Raw genomic sequence first — 27,992 nt, 5'->3', positions numbered from 1 at the left:
AAGTAAATGGTGTAGAGAATTAGCACTAGAATGATGCAGAATGTTACTGAACTTGTGCCCAGTAACAGGCAATTTCTACAGACATTGTGGCTTCTTTTCCTAGCCAAATGTCTTCCAGCGTCTGTAATATCTTTCTTCTGTCTGTTCCATCATAACTTCCACACATGGGAATTACCTTTTCTTTGGAAAATGTCTTAATTTATTAATTTGGGTCTCTAAGGAAATGTAAAATTACATGAAGAATGTGACACGCCAGTTATGAAAACTTCCTCGACTCCTCTCCAGAGACAAAATAAAAAACTGCTGCCTACTCAGCCCGATCACATTGGTCAATTCACCAGCCGCAGCAAGATCTGAAACACCATCACTGTTATCAGAAAACCTGAAGAGACAGTATTTACTTCTACAGGAGCTTTCTGATTACAACTGTGTAAATACATCATAAATATATGTGTAACAGTTTGGTTAGAATTCCACCTGGCCACTGCCATGAAAGGTAATAAAACATGGTTCTACAAATACATTAACAGCAAAACTAAGGCCAAGGAAAACCTCCATGCTTTACTGGAAGCAGAAGGGAACATTGTCACCAAGGATGAGGAAAAGGCTGAGGTACTTCATGCCTTCTTTTTCTCAGTCTTTAACAGAAAGATCAGTTATACTCAGGCTACCCAGTCCCTGAGCTGGTAGACAGGGACAAGGAGCAGCACAGACCTCCTGCAAGACAGGAGGAAGTTGTTAGTGACCTGCTGTGCCACTCAGACGCTCACAAGCTTACGAGGCTGGATGAGATTCACCTGAAGGTACTGAGGCAGCTGGCAGAAGAGCTTACCAAGCCACTCTCCTTAAGTTGGCATCAGTCCTGTTAACAGGGGAGGTCCCAGACTGGAGGTCAGCCAGCATGACACCACTCTACAGAAAGGGTTGGAAGGAACATCCAGGAGAACCACAGGCCTGTCAGCCCGACCTTGGTGGCCAGAAAACTTATGGGATGGATTACCTTGAGCACAATCACAGGGCATGGACAGGCCCAGCCAGCACTGGTTTAGGAAAGGCAGGTCCTGTGTGACCAATCTGACCTTTTATGACTGCGTGACCTGCCTAGTGGATGAGGAAAAGGCTGTGGATGTAGGCCACCTGGACGTTGGCAAACCTTTTGATATTTGTCTCCCAAAACATTCTTCTGCAGAAGCTGGCAGCCCATGGTTTGGAGAGGTGCACTCTACACTGGGTTAAAACCTGGCTGGGTGACTGGGCCCAGAGAGTAGTGGTGAATGGTGTGACAATCCAGCAGTGACAGTCACTAGAAGGGGTTCCCCAGATCAAATACCCCCTCAGTAGGTTTGCAGATGGCACCAAGTTGAGTGGAAATACTGATCTGCTGGAGGGTGGGAAGGCTCTGCAGAGGGATCTGCTCAAGCTGGATCAGTGGGGTAAGGCCAATAGCATGAGGTTCAACAACACCAAGTGCTGGGACAGGCTTGGTGAAGAGTGGCTGGGAAGTGGTCCCGCAAAAAAGGACCTGTGGGTGCTGGTTGGCAGCTGCTGAACATTGTCCAGCAGTGTGCCCAGGTGGCCAAGAATGTCATTGTCCCTCCATACTCAGCACTGGTGAGGCCACACCTCGAGTGCTGTGTCCAGTTCTGAGCCCCTCATTGCAAGAAAGACACTGAGCTCTGCAGCTTAACCACAGAAGGGCAATGAGGCTGGTGAAGGGTCTGGGGCACAGGTATTATCAGGAGCCACTGAGAAAGCTGGGCTTCTTCAGACTGGAGAAAAGGACACTGAAAGGAGGTTGTAGCCAGGTGGGAGTTGTGTCTCTTCTCCCAGGCAATGAGCAACAGGACAAGAGGAAATGGCCCCAAGCTGCACCACAGGAGGTTCAGGTTGGACATCAGGAGTTGTCAAACACTGGAATGCATTGCCCCGGGCCATGGTGGAGTCACCATCACTGGAAGTATTCAAGAAATACTTAATGCTACAGTTTAGTTGATAGGATGGTGTTTGATCAAAGGTTGGACTCGATGATCTTGGAGGTCTTTTCCAGCCTTAAAGATTCTAGGATTCTGTGATATTTCCTACTGTTGTACTGAACCTAATTCTGCATTATGTTTTGGAAAGCCTCTTCCAGAGGTGCTTTGCAAATACAGGATGTTAGACTCATAGACTATCTCCAGTTGGAAGGGACTCCCTGAAATAAATTGGGATGTTCTAAACAGTATAGACATTTGCAGTGGAATTTAACAGCATTAACAGCTATACTAAAAATACTGTGACTGAAAACTTAAGGCCTCCAATGCTGGTGGTATCACAATTCTGTATATGCACCATAACTTTATGCCATACTTATTTGAATAATGGAAAAAACTCTAATCAAGAACCAATGCCTCAGTGCACAGTTAATCTTGGTGTTGTATACTCACCGGGTAGTATGTTCAAGGCATTAATTATGTCATCAAATAAAAGAATCACAAATCACTTAACACAAACTCTTAATATAATTTTTAAACTATAGCAGTCCAGAACATTTTAGAAATCACTTGCAATATTCAAAGACTTATAACTTGTCAAAATACAGTACCTTTCCTGTCAAAAGAAGAACCCTTGTCTCTTCTGAAATGTAATTCCTGTCATTGCAGAAATCCTGTATAAAAGGAAAAATAGTTCATATTTGATGTCTCAATCTTGATGTTGTTTTATATGCACCCAACTGACTTCTCCTATTAGATGCTACTCTGAAGTGTTACAGATACTTCACACCACACAACTTGCCCAACAAATGAATCAGTCTAATAAAGATAGGCCCAACTAGTACTTCGCAGGAGATTTGTAGTGAGCATTACTGAATAGCAGCATGTCATACCCAAAGTTAGGATGAACATTTTTCCTTCTTAAGTGAACATGAATCATTTGAAATGATGCAAAACTGCCCTCCCTATTTGTTCACTTGAATGTTTTTAATATGAAGTCCAAACAGAGGAAAAGAGGTGCTGTTTTCTCTAAACAAGTTGAAAGTTGTTACCTTTGTCACTCTGAGTACAGTTTACACAGAAGGAAACCCCGACTCTGAGTGAAGGCAGCTGGCACAGACACCAGCTGTGTGCATCTGGCATTTCACAATTGAACAGGCAACCAAATTTAGCTTTAACAGATGCTGGGAAGGCTGGTCAAGAGTCTGAGGCACTGAAATATATCAGCAAGTATATTCTCCTGGACAACCAAAACATCAGGTCTGGTCCAAGAGAATTACCAAGGTTCCACTTACACTTTCCATAAACTATGCCTCCTGGAGAGCAGTAGTGCCACTGCTGACAGCACAGCTGCTCTCACCAAGACTATTACTAGGCAGTAAGAGGACTGACTTACACAGCAAGCAAAACAGCAAAACAGCTACTGACAGATAGAAACATACCACCAGTAACATAAAAAAAACTTCCCCTTTATGTCTGATTTGTATTCCAATTCCGATATACAGTCAGAATACATATATACTCATATATTCAGATGCACTGCAAAACATTAACGAAATGATCCAGCAATACATGCTAACATATTGGTCTTTATTTCAATTAGCTCTCACCTGGTCACAAACATTTCTGCTTCACCTTCTTAATACACAGGTAGCATAACATAGAGCTGACAATACAAAATTAATTGCTGATGGTAAAAGAAACATTTTCCCCCTCAGTATGTTATGGAGATAACCAGGTCCATTATAAAAATCACTGTATTTCCCCTTATTACTTTGGAAATTAAACTAACCAATTTACCTTTTCAGGTTGTGTAAAAAATTTGGTTGGCAATACAGGGTCCTTCGGTGAATCTGCATTGCACAAAGCACTTTTGCTGTTGATTACACATAGTGCTACATCACATACTGTGTAAAGTTTCTGAAGGAAAAACAAAAAAAGAAAAGCATGCTTTAGGAATTACTTATGTTTTTTATAGAGTACAGAGAATGTAGTTCTTTATAAAGTTTAAACTATGTGTTTAAATCACCACCACTAAGGATGTATTTTGTAATCACATCATTAATCACACTATTGGCTCTTTCAACACATTTCTTATGATGCTGTTTATAAAAACTAATAATAGTTTGCATGCCTACACTATACAATAGAAGCTCTTGCTCAACCGAATCACCATAAGTGGTTTCTCAACTCTTCTAGAAACCAACAGGTTTAACAGTAGCTGTATAATACAGTATTTCCTCCCCCAAAAGCAGAAGATACTTATGTCAGGGAACTAGACAGTAGGAGTTAAAATAATGCAGGCAGTAAAAGGAATGTATTAAAAAATTGTTTATTAACTTTATTACATATTATGTACTGGATAAGGTCAGCAAGGTCCTGAAAGAATGAGACTGAAAACATGCAGACAATGCTCACAATTAATGCTCCCTCAAAAGGACCATAAAAATGCCTGAGCTCGTGCTTTTAGATTTCCTGCAAATCCTGCTCATCAACTGCTTGTGAAACGCTCAGCTCATCACTCAGCACTAATCTGAATCGCATTTCTTACTTCATTGGCCTTTGGCTCATCAGGAGACTGAGCATCTCGGGTAAGCTTGATGTTTTCTGACATCTTTTTCATGAAGGCATGGCTATTGTTTTCATTCTTTGTCATTAAAACTTCAAGCATGAACCACAGGCACCTAAAAAGTCATAAAACCACAAGCAATTACATTCTGGCTTTTATACTGCAGCTCCTACATATTGTGAAGTCTTAAAAAATTTTGTCATCTGTACTAGCTTTCTTTGAAGAAACCACAATCAACTTGAAGATATGAACAAGATAACATCAATCCCAAGGTGTAAACAGAGTCTAGACCTTCAGCACACACAGTCTTAATCGTACTCCTTGGATTAAACCTGCCACCAAATTCACATGCTTATTATTACATCTGTAGAAACTGCCCAATCAATCAACTTTTCTTTCCTTCCATACACGAATAGAAACAGGAATTCTCATGTTACCATCACCCAAATGAAATTCTATAATCACTGCCTTGGGCACTATGTCCCTATCATTGATGTACACCATGACCACACTCAAAACAGGCTTATACAAGCCATAATGCTGCTAGACAGTTACCCACATCAGGTGGTTAAATACAGCAATTCAAATAGAAGAGGAGATCCAAAAACTGAGCAGATCAAATTCCTGCTAATGTTCTATATGGGAGGAAAATTCTCCCCAGACAGAAATCTAGGAAAGGTAATTTCATTATGTCTTTCTTTAAATCTAATTTATTTATAGTGAGAACACATTATACTGTGACTCAAAGTTTATTTTTAAAAATTTTCAATTATGATATAAAGCACAGCTGGACCATCTGCACTATCATTTGCTATCAAGCACCACAGCTGCACATGGTTAAAGGGTCAACAACAGCCACAATACAGTAAAATAATATTTATTTGAGAAAGACATATGGATGGTTCTGAGAAATGCAACCTTTGCCAGTAGCTAATTAAATTCTGAAGCTTTGGAAGAGAGATTATCTTGTGGAAAGAGGCTAATAAAAAACTAGAAAAACAGGATGACTGAACATTAGAAGTCCCTGATCAAAAACCCCTCAACCTTCTCAAACGATACAAACCGTAACGAAAGAGATGAAGGAACAATTCTATCCAAAACTCAGAGGGTTGTGCTCCATCAAAACACTTAAAAGAGTTACCTGGTGTTCAGGAAAAACCAAAGACATCTATATCCTGGTTTGCATCCAAGAGCTACAAAGACTTATAGCAAATCAATCTGTTAGACAGCTTTACATCCATCTATTCACTATTTTGAAGAACTTGAACAGGATGAATACAGAACTGGTAACATACCACACTGACCCAGGCTCTCAAAACCCAGTGTCACCCAAAAATTACTACTGAGAACAAATTATACTCTGGTCATTCCAGTTAACTCATGCCAACTTCAGTAGCTTGAGTTACTCACTAAATCAGCAAATTAAATAAATAATTGTCAGCTCCGAACAAGACATGTCCATAACAACAGTGGGATTTTAAGTAGAAAAATTATGCACCTAGAGGAGGAACACAGTCACATAGTCAGTCATTCTTTCTACCCATTTCAGTAATTCTGGGGTATGAATCAGGAAAAAAAAAAGACACTGGTCTCAAGACTTAAAAAACCCCAAACCCAAACATACATCTATAGGACAAGCTTTAAGCACTTTGTAACAGTAAGTATCACAGATTGTGGTTAAGGAACGTGCTAAGGACATATTTACTTTACACAAGTGTATCTAGGCCATGTAAACCAAGATGAACTAGGGAGACACCTTCAAAACACACTGCCAAACCTGTTTTTCCAAGTTTGCAAGCATCTATGTGAACACTACGACTCTCAGAACTGTTGAAAGAAACACTCTATCACATTAAATGGAAAATATTCCTCTCATACATCTCAGGAGACACTTCAGAGATGTATTCCTGCCAAAATTTCCATACAGAGTATTTCTTTGTTTGGAGCAGTCCTTTCTGGCTAGTTCAGCCAATCTGTTACAAACTTGAGGGAGGGAATTTGCCAACAAAAGAAAACTATACAAGGGGTGTCCAAAAAAGTTCCGTGCACTAAAAAGCACTTCTCAAAGAAAGTATTAACTCTGACTGCAAATCGGAACGTGTTCCCATGCATTTCAGGTAAAGAACATACTGGATGGTGCTTTCAGATGCTGCCAGGAACACAGAACCCTGGGACAAAATGTAGACTTGTTGATCACGTAAAAGTCTTCACTGACTTAAGGTCTGACCAGGTGGGAATGAAATAGCTCAGAAATCAGAACAACACGTGTTTTTCATTTAGAGAAAGAATCACACGTGGACTGCCACAGGTGAAGGTACAAAAAACTTAAGATGGGAACTGGTCTACTTGTGCCAAAAATGAACTGCTTTTCAGATGATGTATATTGTAGTATGTGGCTATACATGCCTTTCTGATACAGAAACAACACAGCTCAGTTCCACCAAAAATTAATACAAGAAAAAACCAAAACACTAAAACCAAAGCTGTGCAAGGGAAGAGACAATATCCTTTAACAATTGTTAAAAAGTGTTAAAATTTAACTATTTTTAAAAATTCATTACAAGACATAAGGAACATGTAAGTTATAATTAAGGTAAATATAATTTGAGGCATAAAAGAAGGTCTAAAACTGGAACCAGCACAAAACAAGCTTCTGTATGACAGGATTATGTAAAGTAATCTGTGCTCAATACATTAAGCAGCACTAAGCCTGCACTGCTGATGTATAGTGCAAATGATAGGCCAGCAGCGAATTTAGAATGAGTTCTAGTAGGTTTGCATAGGAAGGGGAAAAAATTTCCAGTGAGGCAGGACTCTGACCCAGCATCAGTGACTTTGTGTTTTCAAGTCTTGGAGAAGCTCTCTATTTTTTAAGTTCCAAAATATATGAACTGACATTACTTGACACCTTTTAAGCATGTTGGGAAATCCTACAGATATTCCTAGGCACAAAATCAAGACTGTAAAATCATTACTTATTTTAAAAGAAGCATAGACAACTCACTAATTAGATATCCTACAGTACAACCTACAGACTCCCATTTGGACTTCAACAAAATTCTGCTAAGCAGTGTTTGATGCTTTCTTCCCTTGGTTAAAGTATTCCCCATTTCCAAGATTACTGTTTGCAAGATACTGTTGGTAAAATTAGTATTTCCTCTTCTTAATCAGTTTTTCCTAAGCACAGAAAAATTTTCAGCATAACAATTCCAGAATCACTTGACACTTACTCTTTGACATCACGAAGCTGATCAACATCCTGAGGTTTTGTGAAATCTGGATCATGTGCCAGTAAGTGAATCATGTAGGGTACCACATATTCAGGCAGCAAGGACAGCAATTTTTCTACAGTAACAACAACAAAAAATTGTCTCTATATTACACACAAAGATCATAAGAAATACTTTCTCAAGGTACCATTTTTTCAAACACAAAATGTAAAATTTTGACTTGCATAAGGTCATAAAGGCTAAAAATATCAGGAAATAAAATTTCATTTTTTGATCAAAACAACGAGAATTATAACAGCACTGTATTTTACATGTAACATTCTCAGCAATATACTGAGAAGTAACTTACAGTTAGATTTGAAAATATCTAATATAAACACAAGGAAACAAATTAAACTTATCCTGTGTTTCTTTAAAAAAGCCCATTGCTTAAGGTTTCATAGTTACTCCAGTTCAGTATTTGACTATTGTGTTCTTAACAATTTTACTGAAATACTAACCATTGGCCATAGGATTCTGCTTAATATATTCTCTTCGTATACTGATGTTTTTGAGCAAGCACTGCCTGGCATGTGCTCTTCTCTCCTTCACAGGGTCTTTGGCACACAATGCAAAGATTGCCATATATTCCAAAGGGAGCAGTAACTTCACAAGTGCCTTATGCAATTTCTGGGCAAATATCTGCCTCACTTGGTAGCACTCATCCTGCAGCAACACAAAACATGAAAGTGCAACCATCAAAGTCCTGGTCCTCAAGAAAAAAAAAGCATTCAAGGTAGAATTATGAGGAGGCTTTTTAAAAATACCAAGAGGTGCAGCACAAGAAATATTTAAAGCTGAAACTTCAATAACTTTTGTGAAAACTTCAGTGAGGAATAGAATGTAACAGCAGCTCAGATGTAAGGACTCTGAACTCAATTAGAGTCACTTCAATTCAAATGCAGTTACTTACATTAATGACGAGTGCACAGAGCTGGAACTGTTCTGGGGTAATTATTTCATGGTAACAGGGTTCCTGTGCAAGTTTCATTATTGCACTACCAGCAGCTAATCGCAGTCGAGACATATCCGATTTACTACACAAACACCAGAGAGAAAAGAAACAAACCACAACTCACCACAACTATCCTCAAATTACCTGCATGTCACAATTTCTTCTTTTAACAAGACCAATGAACAATCAAGGCTTTTCTCTGCCAGGTGAGGTCACAGTTATACAGCTTCAGTTCAAGCTAAATTAACCCAACTAACCTTCTGAAAGGACGGTGCTCTACTTTCCCCACAAAAAAGCCCTGATTCCAGTAAAACAGTGAAATGAGAGGAGTCCAGTTTCTTGTTTTCCTATCACTGTCTTAATGAAAGCAACACTTCTGTCTCAGATTTTACCTTTCCTTCCTTCACCCTCAAAATGAAGTTGAGCTGCAGTTACCTCAAAGTTGGAATGACGAAGCTCCACCCAAGATCACCAACCCCCAAGCATATTAAATCTAATCACTCAGTTGTTTTCAAACATAGTTCTGCAGGTCTTTTACTCTCTAGAATGTCTTTTGCTATCAGGATACCTACAGAGTTCCAAGCTGGCTTACCAGTAAATTACAAGAAAGGGAGTATCACGCATAATTTTATACTGCCATTCCTCTCCTAACATTAAAACTCTGATCAGATCTGTTGTCTATCATCCCATTAGCCAACGGTGTGCTGACTTTAACAGTCCAAAAGCACTCTGAAGGAACAAGTATTCTTTGAAACTCTGCAACAAAGTCAGGGAAGTCTGAAAGAACAAAATCTGACCTGATTCGCTTCTGTTCTGTCAAGTCTCCCTCGCTGACAAGCATAGCCGATAATAACCGGAGTGTGGAATTGGCGGATTTCGACTGGTTGTTTTTCATGCCCAACAACCAGCGTACCAGAAGTTTAATTGCTTGCACCTATTGACACAAACAAATCAACAGTCAACTTACTTCCCGAAGTTGGTAAGGCACTAAAACCTACTGTCTAACTGAAATATCCACAGACTCCTCGCTATTAAACCTGATACTTTTTTTAAAAAGAACAGAATGGAACAGTAAATATTTACAGAGTGAAGAAGTAAGAGGCAGTCTTGGTGACCTCAGGACATTTCAACTACGGTTCAGGGTCTTTGCAAAAGTGCATATAGAGGATGCAAGATACTTGCTACATGATTAAAAGTAAGAGCAACCAGATAAACATTTCTAGAAATGGCCATAATTACATTCACATTCATCAGGGTCTTGATTTATTTCAGATCTGTTTACCAGTAAGTAAGGTCAAATTACCTTTCTTGCTTCTGAATTTCTTTATTTTCTCAATAATCAGCATGATTAGTAAGCGAGGGAACAAAGTGCATAGTTTCTGTCAGTTGCTAACTGTGTGCAATCCACAAAAAGAATGTGTACTCTAATGAGACTAACACAAAAGTACTCAAAGGGATCTATTCTAATACTCCCCACTACACAAGTTGAAAAAAGTATATTTTTAATCGCTGATAAACACATTATTACTGACAGCAGATCCCTCACCTTTGCTAGTACTTCTGGAGAGACTTCTTCATCTGGAGACCACAATTTTCCATTTTTCTCACCTGTTGACTATAGACGTTCATGTAAGTTTACGAAATGGTTCAACTCAATGTAGAAGTAAAAATGGAAAAAAGTCATGGACTAGGCTTTGTTTCACAGGAATATCTTCTATAATGCAATTATCACTGTATTAGCCACTTACAAAATTTTACTTTATTGACTCATTAAAAAAACCAACTCCATTCCCCCCAGAGTTAGTAACAGGCAAAAAGCATAATAAGCACATAACAAAAAAAAAGAAAATCTTACCCTGTCATTCATTAGGAGATCTTTCACAATGAAATTTGCAACAACAGATTTCATTGGAGAAGCAAACTGGTCTGGAGCCAACATAGAAATATGACCCAAAGAGACCAAGGGAGTTATAAGTTGTTCTGGTACATCAGCATTCAAACTTCTACTAAGAGGCTGAGGAAATAAAAAAGAAAAAAAATAATTCAAAATTCAACTTCAGATAAGTAAGCTGGCATGTCTAAAAATAATTTATTTTACTGCTGGACTGCTGATGAGTTTCACTGTGTTTCTGTAAGAATTAATAAATTTAGCAAGCCAAAATGGAGAAAGAATACAATTTCCTAATCAACAGAGTAACCAAAAATCTCACATGAAATAAGGGCAAAACAAATACAGTATTCTCTTCCTAATTTAACCGTGAAACATATTCAAACCTGAGAGAAAAAACTGACTTGGCTCTGTTCAGGAGTTGTGAAAACCTGAATCATAACTGCCAGTGGTAGAAAATAGCAGCCAAAACCCTGGAAACCATGAGGTATATTTCTATTAGTGATCAGTGTTTCCCTTCGAGGTAACAGTCACCAGGACAATTCCACGCTGCTCTATCCCCCCCACCATTGCATCATATTCTGGTATTGGGGAGGGAACAAGCACTCTCACAGAAGACTCAGCAGAGATCAAACTGCAAGCTTGATTCAAAGCTTTTCACACTTCTAAATTATGCATGGGCTCAAAGACAGCAAAGATTAAGAACCTGACGTATTTTACAAGTGCAGGTTAATAATGTTATTATTTAAGAGACTACAGTGAGAAGTAATAACCTCTCAGCTCTGTAGAAGATGGCTTTTTGCTCAGCAACTTGTCTAAGCAACCAGGAAGTGAGCAGTAAGCTGGTATCTGAGCTTACATTCAGGTTGTTCTGCACTAACTTTCTCAGTGAGGAAATGCTGTACGAGCACCTTAAAGCACAGTAATTTAACACAGCTGGAAAGCAGAGGATGTTCTCTCTTATTTTCCTATGGGATTTGTTGTGGATTATGCCAACATATTTAGCTTATTTACCCCAAACTTATCCCATGCAGACAAAAAGGAACCTTATCTATCAGACATCAGAATATTACAAAATTGTGACTTTTAGACAGAAATATTAATAACTTGCTATTATAAAATTAATGATTTATATTGACTACCATACACCTGTATGTTTCCTGACCAAATAAACTGTTAATAAACAGTGGAAAAAATCTTAATTACTAGTGTATGTATATGGCCAAACTTCACGAATGCAGATTTGGGCAGGGCTCTTCCCAGGTGGGGGTGTGCCCTTCCAGCCTGTGCAGTGGATGTTTTAGGTGAGGCACAGCCTGCGCAGAACTGCCCCCCCCCCCCCCCCCCCCGTTTTAGTCCTGAGATCCATTTGCCACGGCTGAGCGAGCTTGGACAGTGACAGTGAAACCCTCAGGACTGTCACAGCACCCAGTACTAACCGGGGCTGACCCTGCTGAGCATCCGAGATATGATGGGATCAGATGGCAGGGAGGCATTGAACTGCCAGGGGACAGTCTCCACTGAGACTCAAACTCATGACCTTGTGATCCAGAGTCCGGAGTGCTCACCACTACACCACGGGACTGCCCCCTTTAATTACTAGTATCAGTTGAGAATAAAAGCAAATCTTGAAAACAAAAAAGCAAGACATACCTCAAAGATCTGGGCAAGCTGCACTTCTTTATTTGAAAATATGGCATGTATGCAGTGAACAGCTTGTTTTGCCTGATGTGGAGTGCCTCTTTTTGCCTTCTGATGCAAAATCGGAATTAGTGTTCTGTGAACATTAAACAGAATACTTCAAAATGCGATTTGCAATCTACAAAAAATAACTATCTTCACATACACCAATCTATCCTCACTGTCTTACAAATCAAGCATTCCTTTGAAGTCTGTTCAGGAAAGATCAAATCACAAAGTAAAAGGCACAACAGAATTGTATTTAGTAACACTTGTTGAACATCTGACTGTACACATATAAGCAGAAAACAGCCCACAGGAAAAAAAAAACAAACATGAAAGAGAATAATGATCAAAATAAAGCTGTTCAGGATGTCAAATATAAGGTGGGGGGAAGCTGACAGGTTCAACTAGGGTAAATCCCTGGACTTGTTATCCAAGCCTGGAAGTGACAGGACTGAAGAAAAGCTGTGAAAGCTAGGAATAACCATTAAACACCAGTGTGCTTACAAGGCCTTTACTGTTGTAACTTTGGTCTTTAATTGCAATGTATGCCCAAGTAAACAACTGCTTTGTTGTGAGCTTTTGAATTTGAATTCTCTGAAATCTATCTGCTGATCAGCGGGCACTGAAAGAATGACTTGGGCAGAAGCCACTTCAGAGACCAGGTCCAGAGCGCTCAGACTGTCCAGTTTCAGTTCCCAGACAGTGCTGGAAGGCAGGCCTGTCCCCTGAGAGGTCAGCAACTGAGACACTAACTGGGGAAGTTTACCATGCAATTCACCCCACAACTGACAAATTAAAAAAATTGACTAGAGTGACACAGAACATATTAAAAAAAATCTACTTGCTTTTTTGAAAAGCCTGTAACAATCCAGTAACAATCCAGTATTCAGTACATGGATTATTTAGCACTCAGTATTCACTGGCACGTTCTCCATGATCAGAATCAGCAACAACAGGCAAAAGAGCCGCTTGCAGCATTAAAAGAACCAAATCTCAAACATTTTCCTCAAAACTCATACAAAATCCAAACCCAAAGACCCTCAGAAACATATTAACAGTACCCTGAAGTAGGAGAATGTCTGTTCTCAAACCTGCTAAGATTCCATGAACTGGATCAAGTAAGAACCAAACCAACATTCACTAAAACCTTCACTTACAATGAGCTTCAATGCTGAATGTGCAGTTTCCATGGTGTGAGCCCATGCACATGGCAGGGTCTCTGCCAGGCACAAACCATACCCCAGCACACCCCACTGACACACATTCACAGAAGGTCACACCTGGCATGTTGATATGCACCTTTACATGTTTACATCTAGAAGTTTACAGGCTCTCTTTGAGCATGGCCAATGCTTCCATCAGACTCGAGAGCCACACAATAGTCCTTGAACCGATGCACAAACCTACACATTTCCTATACAAAGACCTGGGGTACTGCTGGCGAACGCTGCTTCAAAGGACAGCGAGCAGCATGCTCACAGAAGCAGTTAAAAAAACCCCAAAGAGGTCACTTGAAACAAATTATCTTGCTGATTAGATTAAATCTTTCACTTATGGTAAAGATTTTTGAGTATATGAAATCTGGAATGTCTCCTTGTTCTCAGACTTCTTTTTCTTCGTGTCTTGCATAAACACCGACATGGCTTTTGGCTTTCAGAACACTAACCTAACTTGCCTGCAAACCATGCCAAGGGCTAGACTTCCACCTTGACAGTCATATTTGTAAGTTATTTGAGACTTCACAGACTATACTTCATCAATACTGGGCTTAAGCATGAAGTTAAAAGAAATGTCAGCAATACCAGCTCCTCTGACAGACTGTGATACAGCTCCAGCAATACCCAGTCTTGATTAAATTCTGGCAGGGAACTATAGCAATTGGGACTGTACTGACTATGGGGACTGCTGGGCTTTTCCTTCTCTTCACCCCTACAACAAATGCCTTAAAATGTACACATGTAAATTTGTAGTATTACTCTTTTGCCCAAAATCTGATCCACATTTTTAAGAATTGCTGAGGTTACACCTTTAACTCACTGAGAACTTAGAAGTGTACACTGGCATACATTTTAGCATGGCAATATCAGAGATGCTATTTCAATATAGGACAACTTCAAACCTGTGATTTATAACTTGGACAAGTTAGTTACTACAGGCTAATTTTAAGGTTTTACATGTTACCCACAAGGTTTTAGATAGTCTGTGAATACCTAGTAGATTATGTAGCTTAATCAGCAGTCATAGCATGACAACTTACAGACAGCCAATTATTCTTTATTAGAAATTCATGCCTGCTTTTAAAAAGATCTTGTTTCCCGACTTGTTTCCTAACAAATAGAGCTGTTAACCATGAGAGATTATATCTGCCTTCCTTACTTAAAGATAGAAGAATTGTGTCATGGACAGATCTGAGTAGAAGTTATGCCAAGGAATTAGATCTTCACTGTATTTTTGCTGTTGCTTATTTTGTAATCTGGAAAATTTGCTATGTGCTGTTTTTAACATGCCCATTATAAGAAGATTTTTAAGAATTACTTGGACATGTTCAGTAAATACACAAAAATTGCAATAACATGGAATTTAGAAATTAAGAGACAGAAAGGGTACCAAAGGAAAATAAAATCATGGAAGAGAAGCTGTTCACACTTACAAGACAAAAAAATAATTTTAGGGACAACATATTGAATGAAGTACCAAGAACCAGAATTCCAGATATGAAAAGCAGAATGCACAGCAATACTCACGATCTTATCTGTGGCAAGTCTGTTTCTATTTTGTGACCCGTGTTTCTGAAAATCTGTATGGCTGCCTCAGCTACCTTATCATCTTCCATCCTGAGGCACTGCAGCAGAGACTCATAGGTCTCTGCAGAGTGGAACGAGGTAGGATGTGTAAAGGACAGAACCTGCAGATACACATTAAAAAAAAGGTATATTTATTAATGGTAAATGAAACATCAGAAAAACAAAATTATGGCTGTTTATGAGCATTACCATCAACATACAGAGCTGTTACATGCTCATATGAAATTATTACATTCAATAACTGCATTTGGGAGAAGGGGATATATAAAATTTTCAAGTAACTTCATGTACGTTTTTGTCCTTCAGGTCCTCCCCTCCTCCAAATACTATATAAGATACTACATTATTTGAATATATAAACATACTTCTTAATATGAGCACTTATTCAAGAGTATTTGTTTATATTCCAATTTACTTAAGAATGCTTCTTTTCACTTAATTTAACTGAACTCAAATTTTGATTTCTCCAGAATCTAGTCTCTGAGCAGAAAAGAAACCAAGAAGGTTATCATATCTAAAAAACCCCATAGGCTACTGTCTTTTTAATCTAAAGCTAATGAAATATTACATAAGCTGTTAAACAGGAGAAACGTTAAGTAAGAAACTAAGCATGCAGAGAGTCAAGAGACAAGAGGTTATCCCAAAGCAAAACCATATTCACTGTAACGTAACATAAGGTATGGAGAACATAAGGTATGTAGCAAAAGGTAACAATGAAAAGTTGCATGTACATTGTGTATTCTTTGGATATATCTTAGCTTGGTTTCTTTGATCAGAGATGCCCAATTGTGTGAGTACTGGTGTGTGAAACAACATTCTCCACATTACAGCAACAAAATCTCAAGCCATGGCAGATCACAGATTTCTTTTCTGAGCTGCACTAGCAGACATTACTTCTTTCCATACTTCTCTGTTACTCTTTCTACCATTACCAAATTTGGTGTGATAGGTCTCCATAAACTCCACCTCATTCGTTCACACTTCCGAAATGTCTCGCTTTAATTATGTAACCTTCCACTTCATACCTTTCTATATTTTATACTCCCCGTTGCAACTTTTTCAAAACAGTCTCATTAGTGAACGTCCAAATCCATGACAGATGTTGTCCAGATATGCTTCTTTCCCGCTCTGCCACTTCACGGCACCACTGAGAACACAAATTCCTTTTTTCTCTACATAACTTGACTCTTGAGCTAATTGCTTGCTCTCCTTCCAGTATCATACAGGCCCTAAAGAAGGCGTCTCTCCCAGTTTCCCTGTTTCTCTTCCCCTCACTACTTTACCTCTGCACCTTCTTCTATACAACTTCCTTAAGCAAAAACCAATTTCTGCTTTAACATGCACATTTCGACTCTCAGCACCCTTTTCAAAACATGTTTCTTCCCACATACCACCTCTTTAATTATTCTTCTTTCAAAGAAGTATTAATAAAAAGTTTCATACATTAAAAAACTAATTATCTAAATAATAACTATTAAAGCCATGCTAACATTAACTCATTAGTCACACCACTTTTGTCCCTTCCATAACCAACTATGGCTGCATTAATGCAGATTACCTTGAGAAGTTCAAGTCCTGCACGAATAGCAGTATCAGGACTTACACCCTCCTCTTCATCATCAGCTGTCCCCTCTATGGATTTATTCATTAGTTTTACTAGTGCACTGAAACAGGAGATACAAAAAGAAAACAAACATATGAGTGTGACAATGTTGAAGGTTGGAGATAGAAGCAAGATTATTTCATTTTGACCACAAAAACAGGGAAGGCAATAAAACTTTGTGAGGGTGATGTTGATGCTACTGTTGTTGTGGGTTTTTTTCGTTTAAGTTATTCCATTATTCCTTTTCCTTCTGACTTCACTTTTTGCAAAAATAAGTCTTCAGGCAAAACAACAACAAGAAAAATCCAACCAAAAACCCCCCACCACGCTGGTGGCATTAGATCAACACATCGCTGCATGAGTTTCAGAATGTAATTAGGTTGCCAGAGAAGTCTCGAAAGAAATCAAAACATTCTCTTACACAATCCCACAAAAGCTAATTAGATGCTATATACAGGATTGTTCTGCAGTTACCTGTGTGAAAATTCACCATGAATGACTACACTTTTAAAATAATTTTCAGACAGCATCAAAAAAAGCTGCAACCCCCCCTAGGTTGCTGGTAGTTAATACTCTACATAATTTAATTTTTTAAAAAAGGACAGACCAAACCAAAACCCAAGAAGTGCTTTTTTCTTATTTTTGTCATTTCCGTCATCTTTATAATCATTAATGAGTCAATGCTTCATGATCTTTGACACTGTCTCCCATAATATACTCCTGAAAAAGCTGGTAGCCCATGGCCTAGACAAGTGTACCCTCTCCTGGATTAAGAGCTGGCTGGAGGGTCGGGCCCAGAGAGTGCTGGTGAATGGAGCTGCATCCAGCTGGCGGCCGGTCACCAGTGGTGTTCCCCAGGGGTCTGTATTGGGTCCAGTCCTGTTTAACATCTTTACTGATGATTTAGATGAGGGGATGAGTCCATCGTCAGCAAATTTGCTGATGACACCAAGCTGGGAGGGAGTGTCGACCTGCTGGAAGGCAGGAGGGCTCTGCAGAGGGATCTGGATAGACTTGAGAGATGGGCTGATTCCAATGGGATGAAGTTCAATAAGGCCAAGTGCCGGGTCCTGCACTTTGGCCACAACAACCCCCTGCAGCGCTACAGGCTGGGCACAGAGTGGCTGGAGAGCAGCCAGGCAGAAAGGGACCTTGGAGTACTAATTGACAGGAAGCTCAACATGAGCCAACAGTGTGCCCAGGTGGCCAAGAAGGCCAATGGGATCCTGTCCTGTATCAAAAATAGCGTGGCCAGCAGGACCAGGGCAGTGATCCTTCCCCTGTACTCTGCATTGGAGGCCACACCTTGAGTACTGTGTTCAGTTCTGGGCCCCTCAGTTCAGAAAGGATATTGAGGGGCTGGAGCGAGTCCAGAGAAGAGCAACAAGGCTGGTGAAGGGACTGGAGCACAAGTCCTATGGGGAGAGGCTGAGGGAGCTGGGGTTGTTTAGCCTGGAGAAGAGGAGGCTCAGAGGTGACCTCAGCACTGTCTAGAACTACCTGAAGGGAAGTTCTGTCCAGGTGGGGACTGGTCTCTTCTCCCAGGCACTCAGCAATAGGACAAGAGGACACGGGCTTAAGCTCTGCCAGGGGAAATTTAAGTTGGATATCAGAAAAAACTCTTTCCAGAGAGAGTAATCAGGCATTGGAATGGGCTGCCCAGAGAGGTGGTGGATTCACCATCCCTAGAGATTTTTTAAACGCAGATTGGACGTGGCGCTGAGTGCCATGATCTAGTAAATGGACTGGAGTTGGACCAAGGGTTGGACTTGATGATCTTGGAGGTCTTTTCCAACCCAATCGATTCTATGATTCTATGATTCTATTCTATCTTTCAAACTTACCTAATGGCTTCTGAGTCAATATGTACAGGGGCAATTCTTTCCAAAAGAAATTTGACCATTTCCAGAAAAGGATTTGTCGGCTGCTTAGGATTTGCAAGTTTCCGGGCTATCTCTCTCTGAAAGAATATTAGATACAAACAAAAATTATACTCATTTCACTTAATTTCTTAAGCATGTTGAATAAGCTAAATACAGTAACTTCTTTTTGCCATAGAGACTCTCTATATAATCACTGAATCATATCTTAAGGAGGGCTGTTGTTACCTCCAAATCTTTCTTTTATCATGTTATACTGAAAGCAGATATATTTTACATTATTTAAATAGGTTTCTAGTTAAAGAGTTCTTCAGGGGTTCTCAGGAAATTGCAGGCCACATCCAAAACAGAATCAAGGAAGAGCTAAATGCAGTATACAGGATGTAAATAACTACATTGTCAGGTGTAATCCAGAAAACTGTGGGTAAACCCTGTAGTAGGTATGAGACTTTCTAACAATGAAAAAATTGAACTAAAAGCTACACAACTGAGGATGTGTAGAAGCACTCCACTACCCTGCCTACAACAGATCTGCAAATGGTAGCTACTTGCCTATGAATGTTTTGGACCCCAAAATGTGATTTCCCTTCTGAATGCTCAAATGTCAAGAGCATTAAATTCAGCTGCAAACTCAGAAAGTGGGTAAGAAAGTGTTTTTGGTTTTGACAAAAGGCCTAAAAAATGTCTTAAACAAATGACTTCTTGGCCTTCCTTCTCTTAAAGGGTTGCACGCTGCCGACTCTACAAACCAGGAAACTGTTCTGTTACGCTCTATTAACTTCAGGGAGAAGGAAGAAGCCTTTGTCTTGAAATTGCATCACTGCGTTCCCACTGAGCAAAATTTACTAGTCTACAAGGAGACACACTCTCTACATCAAGTGTTCAGGACATAATTCTGAAGGTCATCCTGTTCCCTTCCCTGCATAGTTTTCCAAGCCATTAGACAAAACCCAGGAAGCCTATGCTTGTTTGCAGATGCTCTTTGTGATCTTTGTGATTTCTGTCAATGAAATTGCTTGCTTTACTTTGGGACCATATAAAAAAAAAATCTGTGATTGTTGACAAAGTCTGGAAGAGTTTGATTTAATATTAAGATGAGTATTTTCATCAAAGAGGTTAAGTAAAATGAGAAAGACATCTCAACACACTGTTCTGGGAGGAAAAATATATTAATAATATCCAGATGGCATAATAAATATTTGACTTGCTGGTACTCAGATGTTACATCAGTATGAGAAGACAGTTTAGGAACCCTACCACTAAAGAGACATTTGAAATAAAATAATTTTAAGAAATAAATTAGTCTTTTAGACTTTATTCTTGCTGCTCACAATCCCAGGAAGGAATAAGCCTAACATTTTCCTAGGAAGCAAGATGATAATCGTAAATGATCTTTTTCATAATCTCTACAGCTAAACCAAAAAGGCATTTTATAAAATTGGAAACACATGAAAACCATATTTAGGTACCAAAAGAGACCATTAATTCAAAAAAACTGTTTTAAGCACAGATACGTAAATTATAAAAGTTTTCTTTTTCATTTCCTTACCACACAGACATCTGCCTGTTTGCAAGAACATGTAGGGCTAATTAACAGTTCAAGCTGGGACCGAAGTTTCTCATCATCACCCAAAACCTGATTGAATTTCTTCACAAAATCTTGTGCTTTTCCAGGATCTGGAAGGTTTTCTGTACGATTAAACACAATTCAACGTAAGATTAATTTGACACTTTAGCATGCCAAGATTGACATAAATACAGTTTCCAGGAATGCTGTAGTAACAGTTCATGGAAGTTACTATAACTTACTTGCTATGGTCATCAGCTTTCCAAACATGGCAGCACTGTTTGCTTCTGACTGAGGACAACAGCAAAAATAAACAAATCAGTGATACCTCCTTTATAAAATACACCTTAAGCTGATCTGTTAGTTGATCTGCAGCACTTCTGAATCTTACGTTTTAAGTTTTTGTTTTAAGAACAGACACTGGAATAGAGTAACAGTACCACTAGCAGGAAAATCTCCTTGTAATATCATAGAACTGCAAAAGTTCACTAATTCACAAAAAAGATCAAAGAAACAGATCCCAACTACCCTAAACAAACAATTCTCTCAAGCCCACGCACACACCAAAACCTCAAAGCAATGCCCTTCTAGTTAAAAGTTTCCACTTGTTTAAAGATATGCTTTTAAGTAAAATTCCAGTAGAAATACTTAAAAACTTGTGTTTTCTAACCCACAAAGAAATCATTGCTTTGTGTCACAACATATTCCATTATCAATGTATTTTAGAAAATGAGAAAGAAAAAAGGTCTGTCAAAAGCAAAGAAAAAGCTTTGGAACCTTCTGAAAACTTCCCCCAAAATTACTGAGCAGTACTAAAAAGAATTATCTCTATAAGGGGATCATATACTTTAAAGCATTACTATAAGCAACTTTACTTAATGAAAATGGAACATTGTCTACATATGGAAAGCAACAGAATAATCAAGTCACACTGAACAAACAATACAGTATTAACACTCCCCATCAAATTAGCCTAATGGGTCCACTGGATAAACTATAAGCATTTTCAGGACCGTACAGTGGGCTGCTTATGCAAGTCCAGCAGTTCTCGTACGTGACTCCTGAGCATGTTCTGGCACTTCCACATCTCATTCAGTGCTCTGCAAAAATGCAAAACCAGAAAAGCAAAGCTTACTAACTTATCTTACAAATGCAACCTCTGCCAGGTACAACCAATACCTAACCAGTATTAAAAATAAGTGTTCAAAACAAGCCTGAACTGATTTTTAATTTTCACAGAACATCAACTCTGTCTTATTCTTCTTGGAACAACTTCACAGACACTTGATGGCCAGAGTATATCTTACAACCACCCAAATAAAAAACAGGCCACTATCAACCAGAACTTAGTTACAGATATTGTCATCATGGGCCCTAATAGAGAGCAAAACTAGAAGTCATCACCTGTGCACTTTTAACTCCACATGACTCTCACCAGATGAAAATGAATTGATAAAACCACTCTTCTTGAATATCAAGGGATCTTTTGGTCTAATGGACATGTAGAATTTGTATAAAAATGGGAAATGTTTTGAAATACTAAACTACTTGCAAATAATGCTAAGCATCCATTAATTCTATTTTTATTTAAATCCTGACAATACAAGTAAGACGACATAGATATTAGAAAAGCCCAAGAAAGCATTTGCTGAATACTGACTGTACTCACTTGACAGCATTTGGATCCAAGCTGGCATACAAATAGTACAAGCACTTCATTCGCTCTTCTGTTTCCAAATTGTGTGGAACAAGATACTGAGCAAAGATTTTCTCTACCAGTAATCTGCAGGAAAAGAAGAGAAAAATTGTACATATCCAAAAGTGGTGATAACTTCCAGACAAGCTGAAAAGGCAAGTAATACTGGAAGTCATTGAAATCAGATTTTTCAGCAAAGGAAGAAGACAAAAAAATAGTGGTCTTTATCTCAGCTGTAAAGATCCCTTCCACTGCTGACAGAAAGATTAGCAAGAACTGCTTCTTAAGAGCTTTTCCATGTTCTTCCTCTTTCACATCTAAGAGGAAGTAATTGCTTTATCTGTCACTACCCAAATTCTCCTTTTTCTTGAGGATCTGAGAATCTCCCTTCGTTCAGTCTCTTAACAGAGAAAGAATCAATACAGAGAGTAAAAAGCTTGAATAAAGGAGAAATAATGCAAGAATATAACTCAAAGGGGAGGAAAAGTAAAAATCTGAAGTATCCTTGAGGAAACAGTTAAGATAAAATTGTAGTATTGGAGAAACTGCTTGCTATTCTAACAGACAAGCTAAAAACCAGCATTAGAAAGGTAGAGATGAAGGAACACTAAAACATATATAACTAAAGGAAAACTAAGTGAAAACAAAACAAACCAGCAAAACCATTCTCCAATTATATTTTTTGGAATACATACTTAAAAGTTTTACATAAAATATCAACCTTCAACAACAAAATACGACTGTACAGTTTACCTAATTACGGCCCCCCTCAAATGAAAGAGAAGTCAACCATTAATTTAATTCATAGCAATGAGAGCTGTGCACAATGTTCAGCTATAAAATTAGATATTTATGGACAAATATCGTGTATGCTTGAATTTTAAAACTTTTTCACTATGTACTAGTACACCAGCACATTAGTACTAGTAAGTACTCCGGAAGTGCCTTGAACAGAGACCACAAGAAGGCAGCACAGATCAAACACTCCTAATTTCTGTTCAAGGAAAATTCCAAGAGACATGATGGCAAGGCAGGCAAATAACAGGATGATCATTAATATGGATACAACTATCCCAAGACACCCCATTAGTATTAAAGAAAACTTGCCTTTCCCTCTTTGAATGTGCATTTGACTACTGATGACTCCAACAACTAAACTGTTTGGGAAAGAGGATCTTTCGATCTCAGGAGACTCCATCTGTTTAACATGCTAGGATATTGGAGGCATCAGAGTTCTTACCAATTTATGAACATTGCTCTAGCCCGTGTGTCTATGGATACAGGTTCTATAAAAGTTGTCAATACGAATGGAGAGACTGTCTCATCCCTTCCCTGGTCCCTGTTGGTTGGGGTCAAGACTTACAAATCAGGAAAAACTCCAACACACACTTTTATCCTGTGAGGAAAGTCACTGGCCAGCAAATCAAGACTGTTTCAGGTGTGGTTATTTTATTCCATTCCCTGCGTTGTTTGTTTTAAAACAAGAAGGAGCACACAGCTCTTATGGTTAGAGGTTCTCACTCTTGAGAAGACATATATGTTAACAGTCAAGCAACAACAAAATCATGACCAAACTACCAAGATAGCAATGTGGACAGAATCTGTTCTATTCCACTTTATGTCCAAACTCTTGAGCTATTATCTTCTGGAAAAACTAGGGTCATCCCATGAACACAATGGAAAATACTACAAGGCTCAGAGAGCTGTCACTGCTACTTTTTACCCTCTTTCCCTCATTACGGAAGGCAAATAGGTCAGAGTTGTCTAATTTTGACCTATGCTTATGTGTTTAAAGAATTGGATAGACTCTGTCTTGAAAGATTGTAGCATTTCTACAGCTCTTCAGATGTTAAAACTTCACAGTTCTGACAGTAATATTGAAATGCATTTATTCCTCCACTGAGACCAGGAAACCAGCCCAGTGGTGCAACTGAGCAAGAACGTAGTTGTCAGTCTTAAAAACTAGTAGAATTTGAATTAAATTCAGGGCACCAAACTGAAAATGAAGCCCCTGATCTTTCAGTGTGGATACCCATCAAACAAACAGCATACAATCCCTGCCTGCTCAAGAAAAGACTGGTTTCAATAGCTTAATCAGACTTCCAGAAGAAATCGTGTCATGGAGAGAAACTCAGCTTTGGTGACACATTGTTGCCTTAAAATTCCTTGCCTCATTTCCCTCAGTGATCTGCATTTTCTATAAACAGGAGTGTAGAAAACATCTGCCCTACTCACTATGCAACTTTGATTCAGTCTCGGCTCGCTATCAAACCTGTGTACTGACTGTGAGACATGAACATGCAAGAAAACACAAACCTCTCAATGCAAATTATATTTTTATGCACATACATATGCTGAATGAGCTTTGCATAAATTACATGATGATTTTCCAATTTTTCATTATTTGATACTTCTATGTCAGCAGACCTTCACTGCAATTTCTGTGTGTGCAATCTAATAACCAAGTCTTACTTTGCATTTTTTGGGGGGGTTTGTTGTTGGTGGTCTTTTTAGAAGTTGGTAACTAACCAAATATGTAACTCCAGACCACATGTGATCAGCCAGAAGAGCAAAATGAGAGCCTTCACCACTGCAGGAGTTAAAATTTCACTATCATAATTGACAACTGACAGAGGCCAGTAGACTGTTCAGAGCAGTCACCAAGATAACAAGAAATACTGAAGTGACAGACTGTATAAGCAAGGTACTAAGACTAATAAAGGTGCCAACTCTACAAAGAATTTTCTGAGTCTATCATATTAAAAATCAAGGCTGAAATTCTACCTTTGTGTGATGTCACCCTTTGACTCTCCTCATGAGACACACTTAAAAGGGAGAGTTGAAAACTGTCTTCAAAACCTTGGTCAAAATACTTTTATCAACACCAAAATGGTATTTCAAAAGTTAAAGGGACTGAATGACAAAATAGGGAAGACAAAGTAACAGTGGAAGCCCCCTTGATATTTCTCCAGCTTTTGTTCTACCTAAAGGTTCATTTCTACACAGCATACCAAAAGGAGAGGTCTGTGCATGGCCTGTGGTGTGCACATCCAAGACACTCACAGATCATGGATTTTAACAAGGTGGCCACTGGAAAGCAGTAAGGCAGACAAGAACTGGGCAGTAAATGCCAAATTTGAAAATCTTTTCCTATGCAGTAGCTGGCTAATGAAAATCAGATCTAATTCCATCAGTAAATAAAATAAATCCATGAACAGATAATGCAACCATCCTGAATATATAAGGACATAACTTAATGATCATTAATTAAATACACAATACATAACCCCACAAATACAGAATATTATATGACAGCTTTCATGTGATAAGCACATATTTTCAGAGCATCTTTTATTACTATACACTTAAAATTAGGAAGGCTTAGGTTGACTCACTTGTCATCAATGCTATTTTGATAATATATGTGCAAAAGTTTATCCTTTATCCAGCTCACTTTCTCTGCAGCATCTTTTCCAGCCTCGGCATGAAGACAATACTTCTTGTATAGCTGGGCAAGACCCATCATAGCTTCTTTTCTTACTCGCCACTAGAGGGGAAAGAAATGAAAAGGAGGTAGGCAAGGGGTTTTGGTAAATAAATATCAAACATACACAAAATACAGTAAAGATGCAGAAGCATGAAAGACAATACAGCCATTTTCTGATCTCCTGTATTTAGACACTTCAAAAGCTGAAAAATGTAGTTTAGAGCCTCTAAATGAGAAATTGCAAAGTGTACATAAGGGGTTTCTTCCCTGTACTATCCAGATTTAAGTATTGGCAGTACAAAGGAATCCTGTACTTATCTATGCTGATCAAAGACATCTAGGATCTAGCCAGCAGAAGAAAGTTAAGTACAACTAATGTGTATGCCTGAATAAGTGTTTTCTTAAGCCAGGATGTGGAAGGCTTATCTATTCAGACAGGCACCAATCAGAGGTGGCAGATTTCTTTCTTCCCATTGACTCACATGGTCTCATAGCACCTCTGTCTAGAAATGGGAGATCTGGAACTTAGGCCTACCTAAACCTGCTAGGGCTTGAACTCTTAGGCTGATTTCCAGGACAGTAGGAGAGCCCTTCTTGCTGAAGCCTCAAAGCAATTTGCTTTAAAACTCCCTAACTCTAACCCTAGCCCTAACCCTAACCCTCCATGGATTCAGGAAAAGAACCAGAATACAACAACCGCAGAAGGAGTTTGTGGGTTCTCATCCTTGCTTTCAGTGGTCACTACCTTATCTGCTCCAGTATATAGGAAATGATCCATTATTAATCAGTTTAACAGACAAGATCCATAAGCTCTCTGATGCTTGTGGAAGGAATCGTACCAGGACAGACTGACGATTAATTTAGATAGAATAGTGTCTCACTTTGAATGACTTACACAGAAAGCCTCAAAAGAAACTTTTTTCCCATACCATTTAAAAGAAATGCATGAAATTCAAACCAAAAGGGATAATTTCCTCCAGAACATGCTAGGTATCACTTTAGGCCTTGAACTCCAGGGACTAACAATGCTCAGATTATTTCACCACCCTATGAAGCATAAATGTAGATACTATTATTCAAACTGTGCATAACTTCCTCAATCTAAGGGCTTGTCTCAATAACACTGAGATACTCTACGTTTTATTTCTTCATGATTTTACTAACTTCTTTTTCATGAAGGGCAATGAAGGAAATACGGCTTAAGTTACCACAAGAGCCTCAGACACCACTAGCTGTTGAAGTAAGCTATGTCAAGAAGATGGGGAAAAAAAGCCCCTTGTATTCTCACAGAATCACAGAATATGCCAAGTTGGAAGGGACCCACAGGGACCAAGCCCAACCCTTAGCTCTGCACAGGACCATCACCAAGTGTCACATCATGTGCCTGCGAAGACTGTCCAAATGCCTCTTGAACTCTGGCGGGCTTGGTGCTGTGACCACTTCCCTGGGGAGCCTGTTCAGTGCCCAGACACCCTCTGAGTGAAGAACCTTTTCCTAATATCCAACCTAAACCTCCCTGACACAACTTCAGGCCATTCCCTTGGGTCCTGCCACTGGTCACCACAGAGAACAGATCAGTGCCTGCCCCTACTCTTCCCCTCACAAGGAAGTTTTAGACTGCAGTGAGATCTCCCATCAGTCTCCTCCAGACTGAACACACCAAGTCCCTCAGCTGCTCCTCACACAGCTTCCCTTCAAGGCTCTTCACCATCTTTGTTGTCCTCCTTTGGACACTCTCTAATAAGCTTAATATCTTCCTTATGTTGCAGTGCCCAAAACTGCTCACAATACTCAAGGTGAGGCCACCCCAGTGCAGAGCAGGGTGGGCCAATCCCCTCTCGACTGGCTGGTGATGCTGTGCCTGATGCCATTCAGGACAGGGTTGGCGTATTCCCTAAGTGTTAAAATAAGTAACAGGTCAAGACAGTAATGACTGTCTGTATATAATATAATACTTAGTTTTCACATAAGAGAAGTCGTTCAGCTATAAATAGATGCTGCTGTTTAACTTCTCTGCAGGAATCTGTTCACACCCATTGCTATCTAAATCGATTTGAAAAAAAAAAAGGTCTGAAGGAGAAACATTTTCAGAAAAGCATGAATATTTTCCTGCATTCAGATATATCCTTCCAATTAAAGTGACAGCTTCATCAAATTTCCTGTATCACACAGGAAGGATGGGAAAACTGTTGTCAGAGGACAACAAAAAAAGATTGGAAGAAATTATTTTAGAAAATTTAAGCCTTTAATGAAAGTAGAGTACTTAATAAGGAGTTAATAAGGGCAAGGTCAATATTTACAAAGACATGCTACACTGTTAAAGTCTGTTGTAAATGCTAAGAATTTGTTGTAGTCATTTCTAGTCAGTTCTCAATTCTAATTTCTCCTCAGGATATATTTACATTAAATTTCTCCCAGAGACTTTTAGAAGAGAAACATCATGTACACCTGAAGTTATTCTTCACTTATGATTGTCTAGAAAAGCACCTAACCTTGAAATCCAGTGTCTCATCAAACCTATAACTGGTGTAAAATGTCTTAGTCAAACATATTAGGAACATTAAGTACCATCACACTGGATTTAAAGCTGTGTGAAGTGGAAAGACACAGCTCTGTGG

At 38.9% G+C, this 27,992-nt stretch overlaps 1 protein-coding gene across 2 annotated transcripts in view; it reads right to left on the bottom strand.

Moving 5' to 3' along the window:
- The window catches only part of PDS5A (PDS5 cohesin associated factor A), an 82,071-nt gene that overhangs the window by 8,879 nt on the left and 45,200 nt on the right, over positions 1-27,992 (bottom strand). For both annotated transcript variants that reach the window (XM_071556610.1, XM_071556611.1), the window contains exons 12-29: positions 25,283-25,434; positions 21,861-21,974; positions 21,210-21,291; positions 20,434-20,482; positions 20,174-20,313; positions 18,589-18,704; positions 16,700-16,805; positions 15,082-15,242; positions 12,305-12,428; positions 10,619-10,777; positions 10,310-10,378; positions 9,561-9,697; positions 8,722-8,845; positions 8,270-8,474; positions 7,770-7,884; positions 4,522-4,654; positions 3,771-3,890; positions 2,582-2,644 (exon numbers count right to left, since the gene is read on the bottom strand). In XM_071556610.1, the coding sequence (XP_071412711.1) occupies positions 2,582-2,644; positions 3,771-3,890; positions 4,522-4,654; positions 7,770-7,884; positions 8,270-8,474; positions 8,722-8,845; positions 9,561-9,697; positions 10,310-10,378; positions 10,619-10,777; positions 12,305-12,428; positions 15,082-15,242; positions 16,700-16,805; positions 18,589-18,704; positions 20,174-20,313; positions 20,434-20,482; positions 21,210-21,291; positions 21,861-21,974; positions 25,283-25,434 (2,169 nt within the window). The remainder of the gene's footprint in view (positions 1-2,581; positions 2,645-3,770; positions 3,891-4,521; positions 4,655-7,769; positions 7,885-8,269; positions 8,475-8,721; positions 8,846-9,560; positions 9,698-10,309; positions 10,379-10,618; positions 10,778-12,304; positions 12,429-15,081; positions 15,243-16,699; positions 16,806-18,588; positions 18,705-20,173; positions 20,314-20,433; positions 20,483-21,209; positions 21,292-21,860; positions 21,975-25,282; positions 25,435-27,992) is intronic.

This window comes from Pithys albifrons, chromosome 5, assembly GCF_047495875.1.
Source record: "Pithys albifrons albifrons isolate INPA30051 chromosome 5, PitAlb_v1, whole genome shotgun sequence".
NCBI classification, from domain to species: Eukaryota; Metazoa; Chordata; class Aves; order Passeriformes; family Thamnophilidae; genus Pithys; species Pithys albifrons.
Note: the sequence above shows the minus strand (reverse complement) of the source record. Positions and strands in the feature narration are given on the sequence as shown.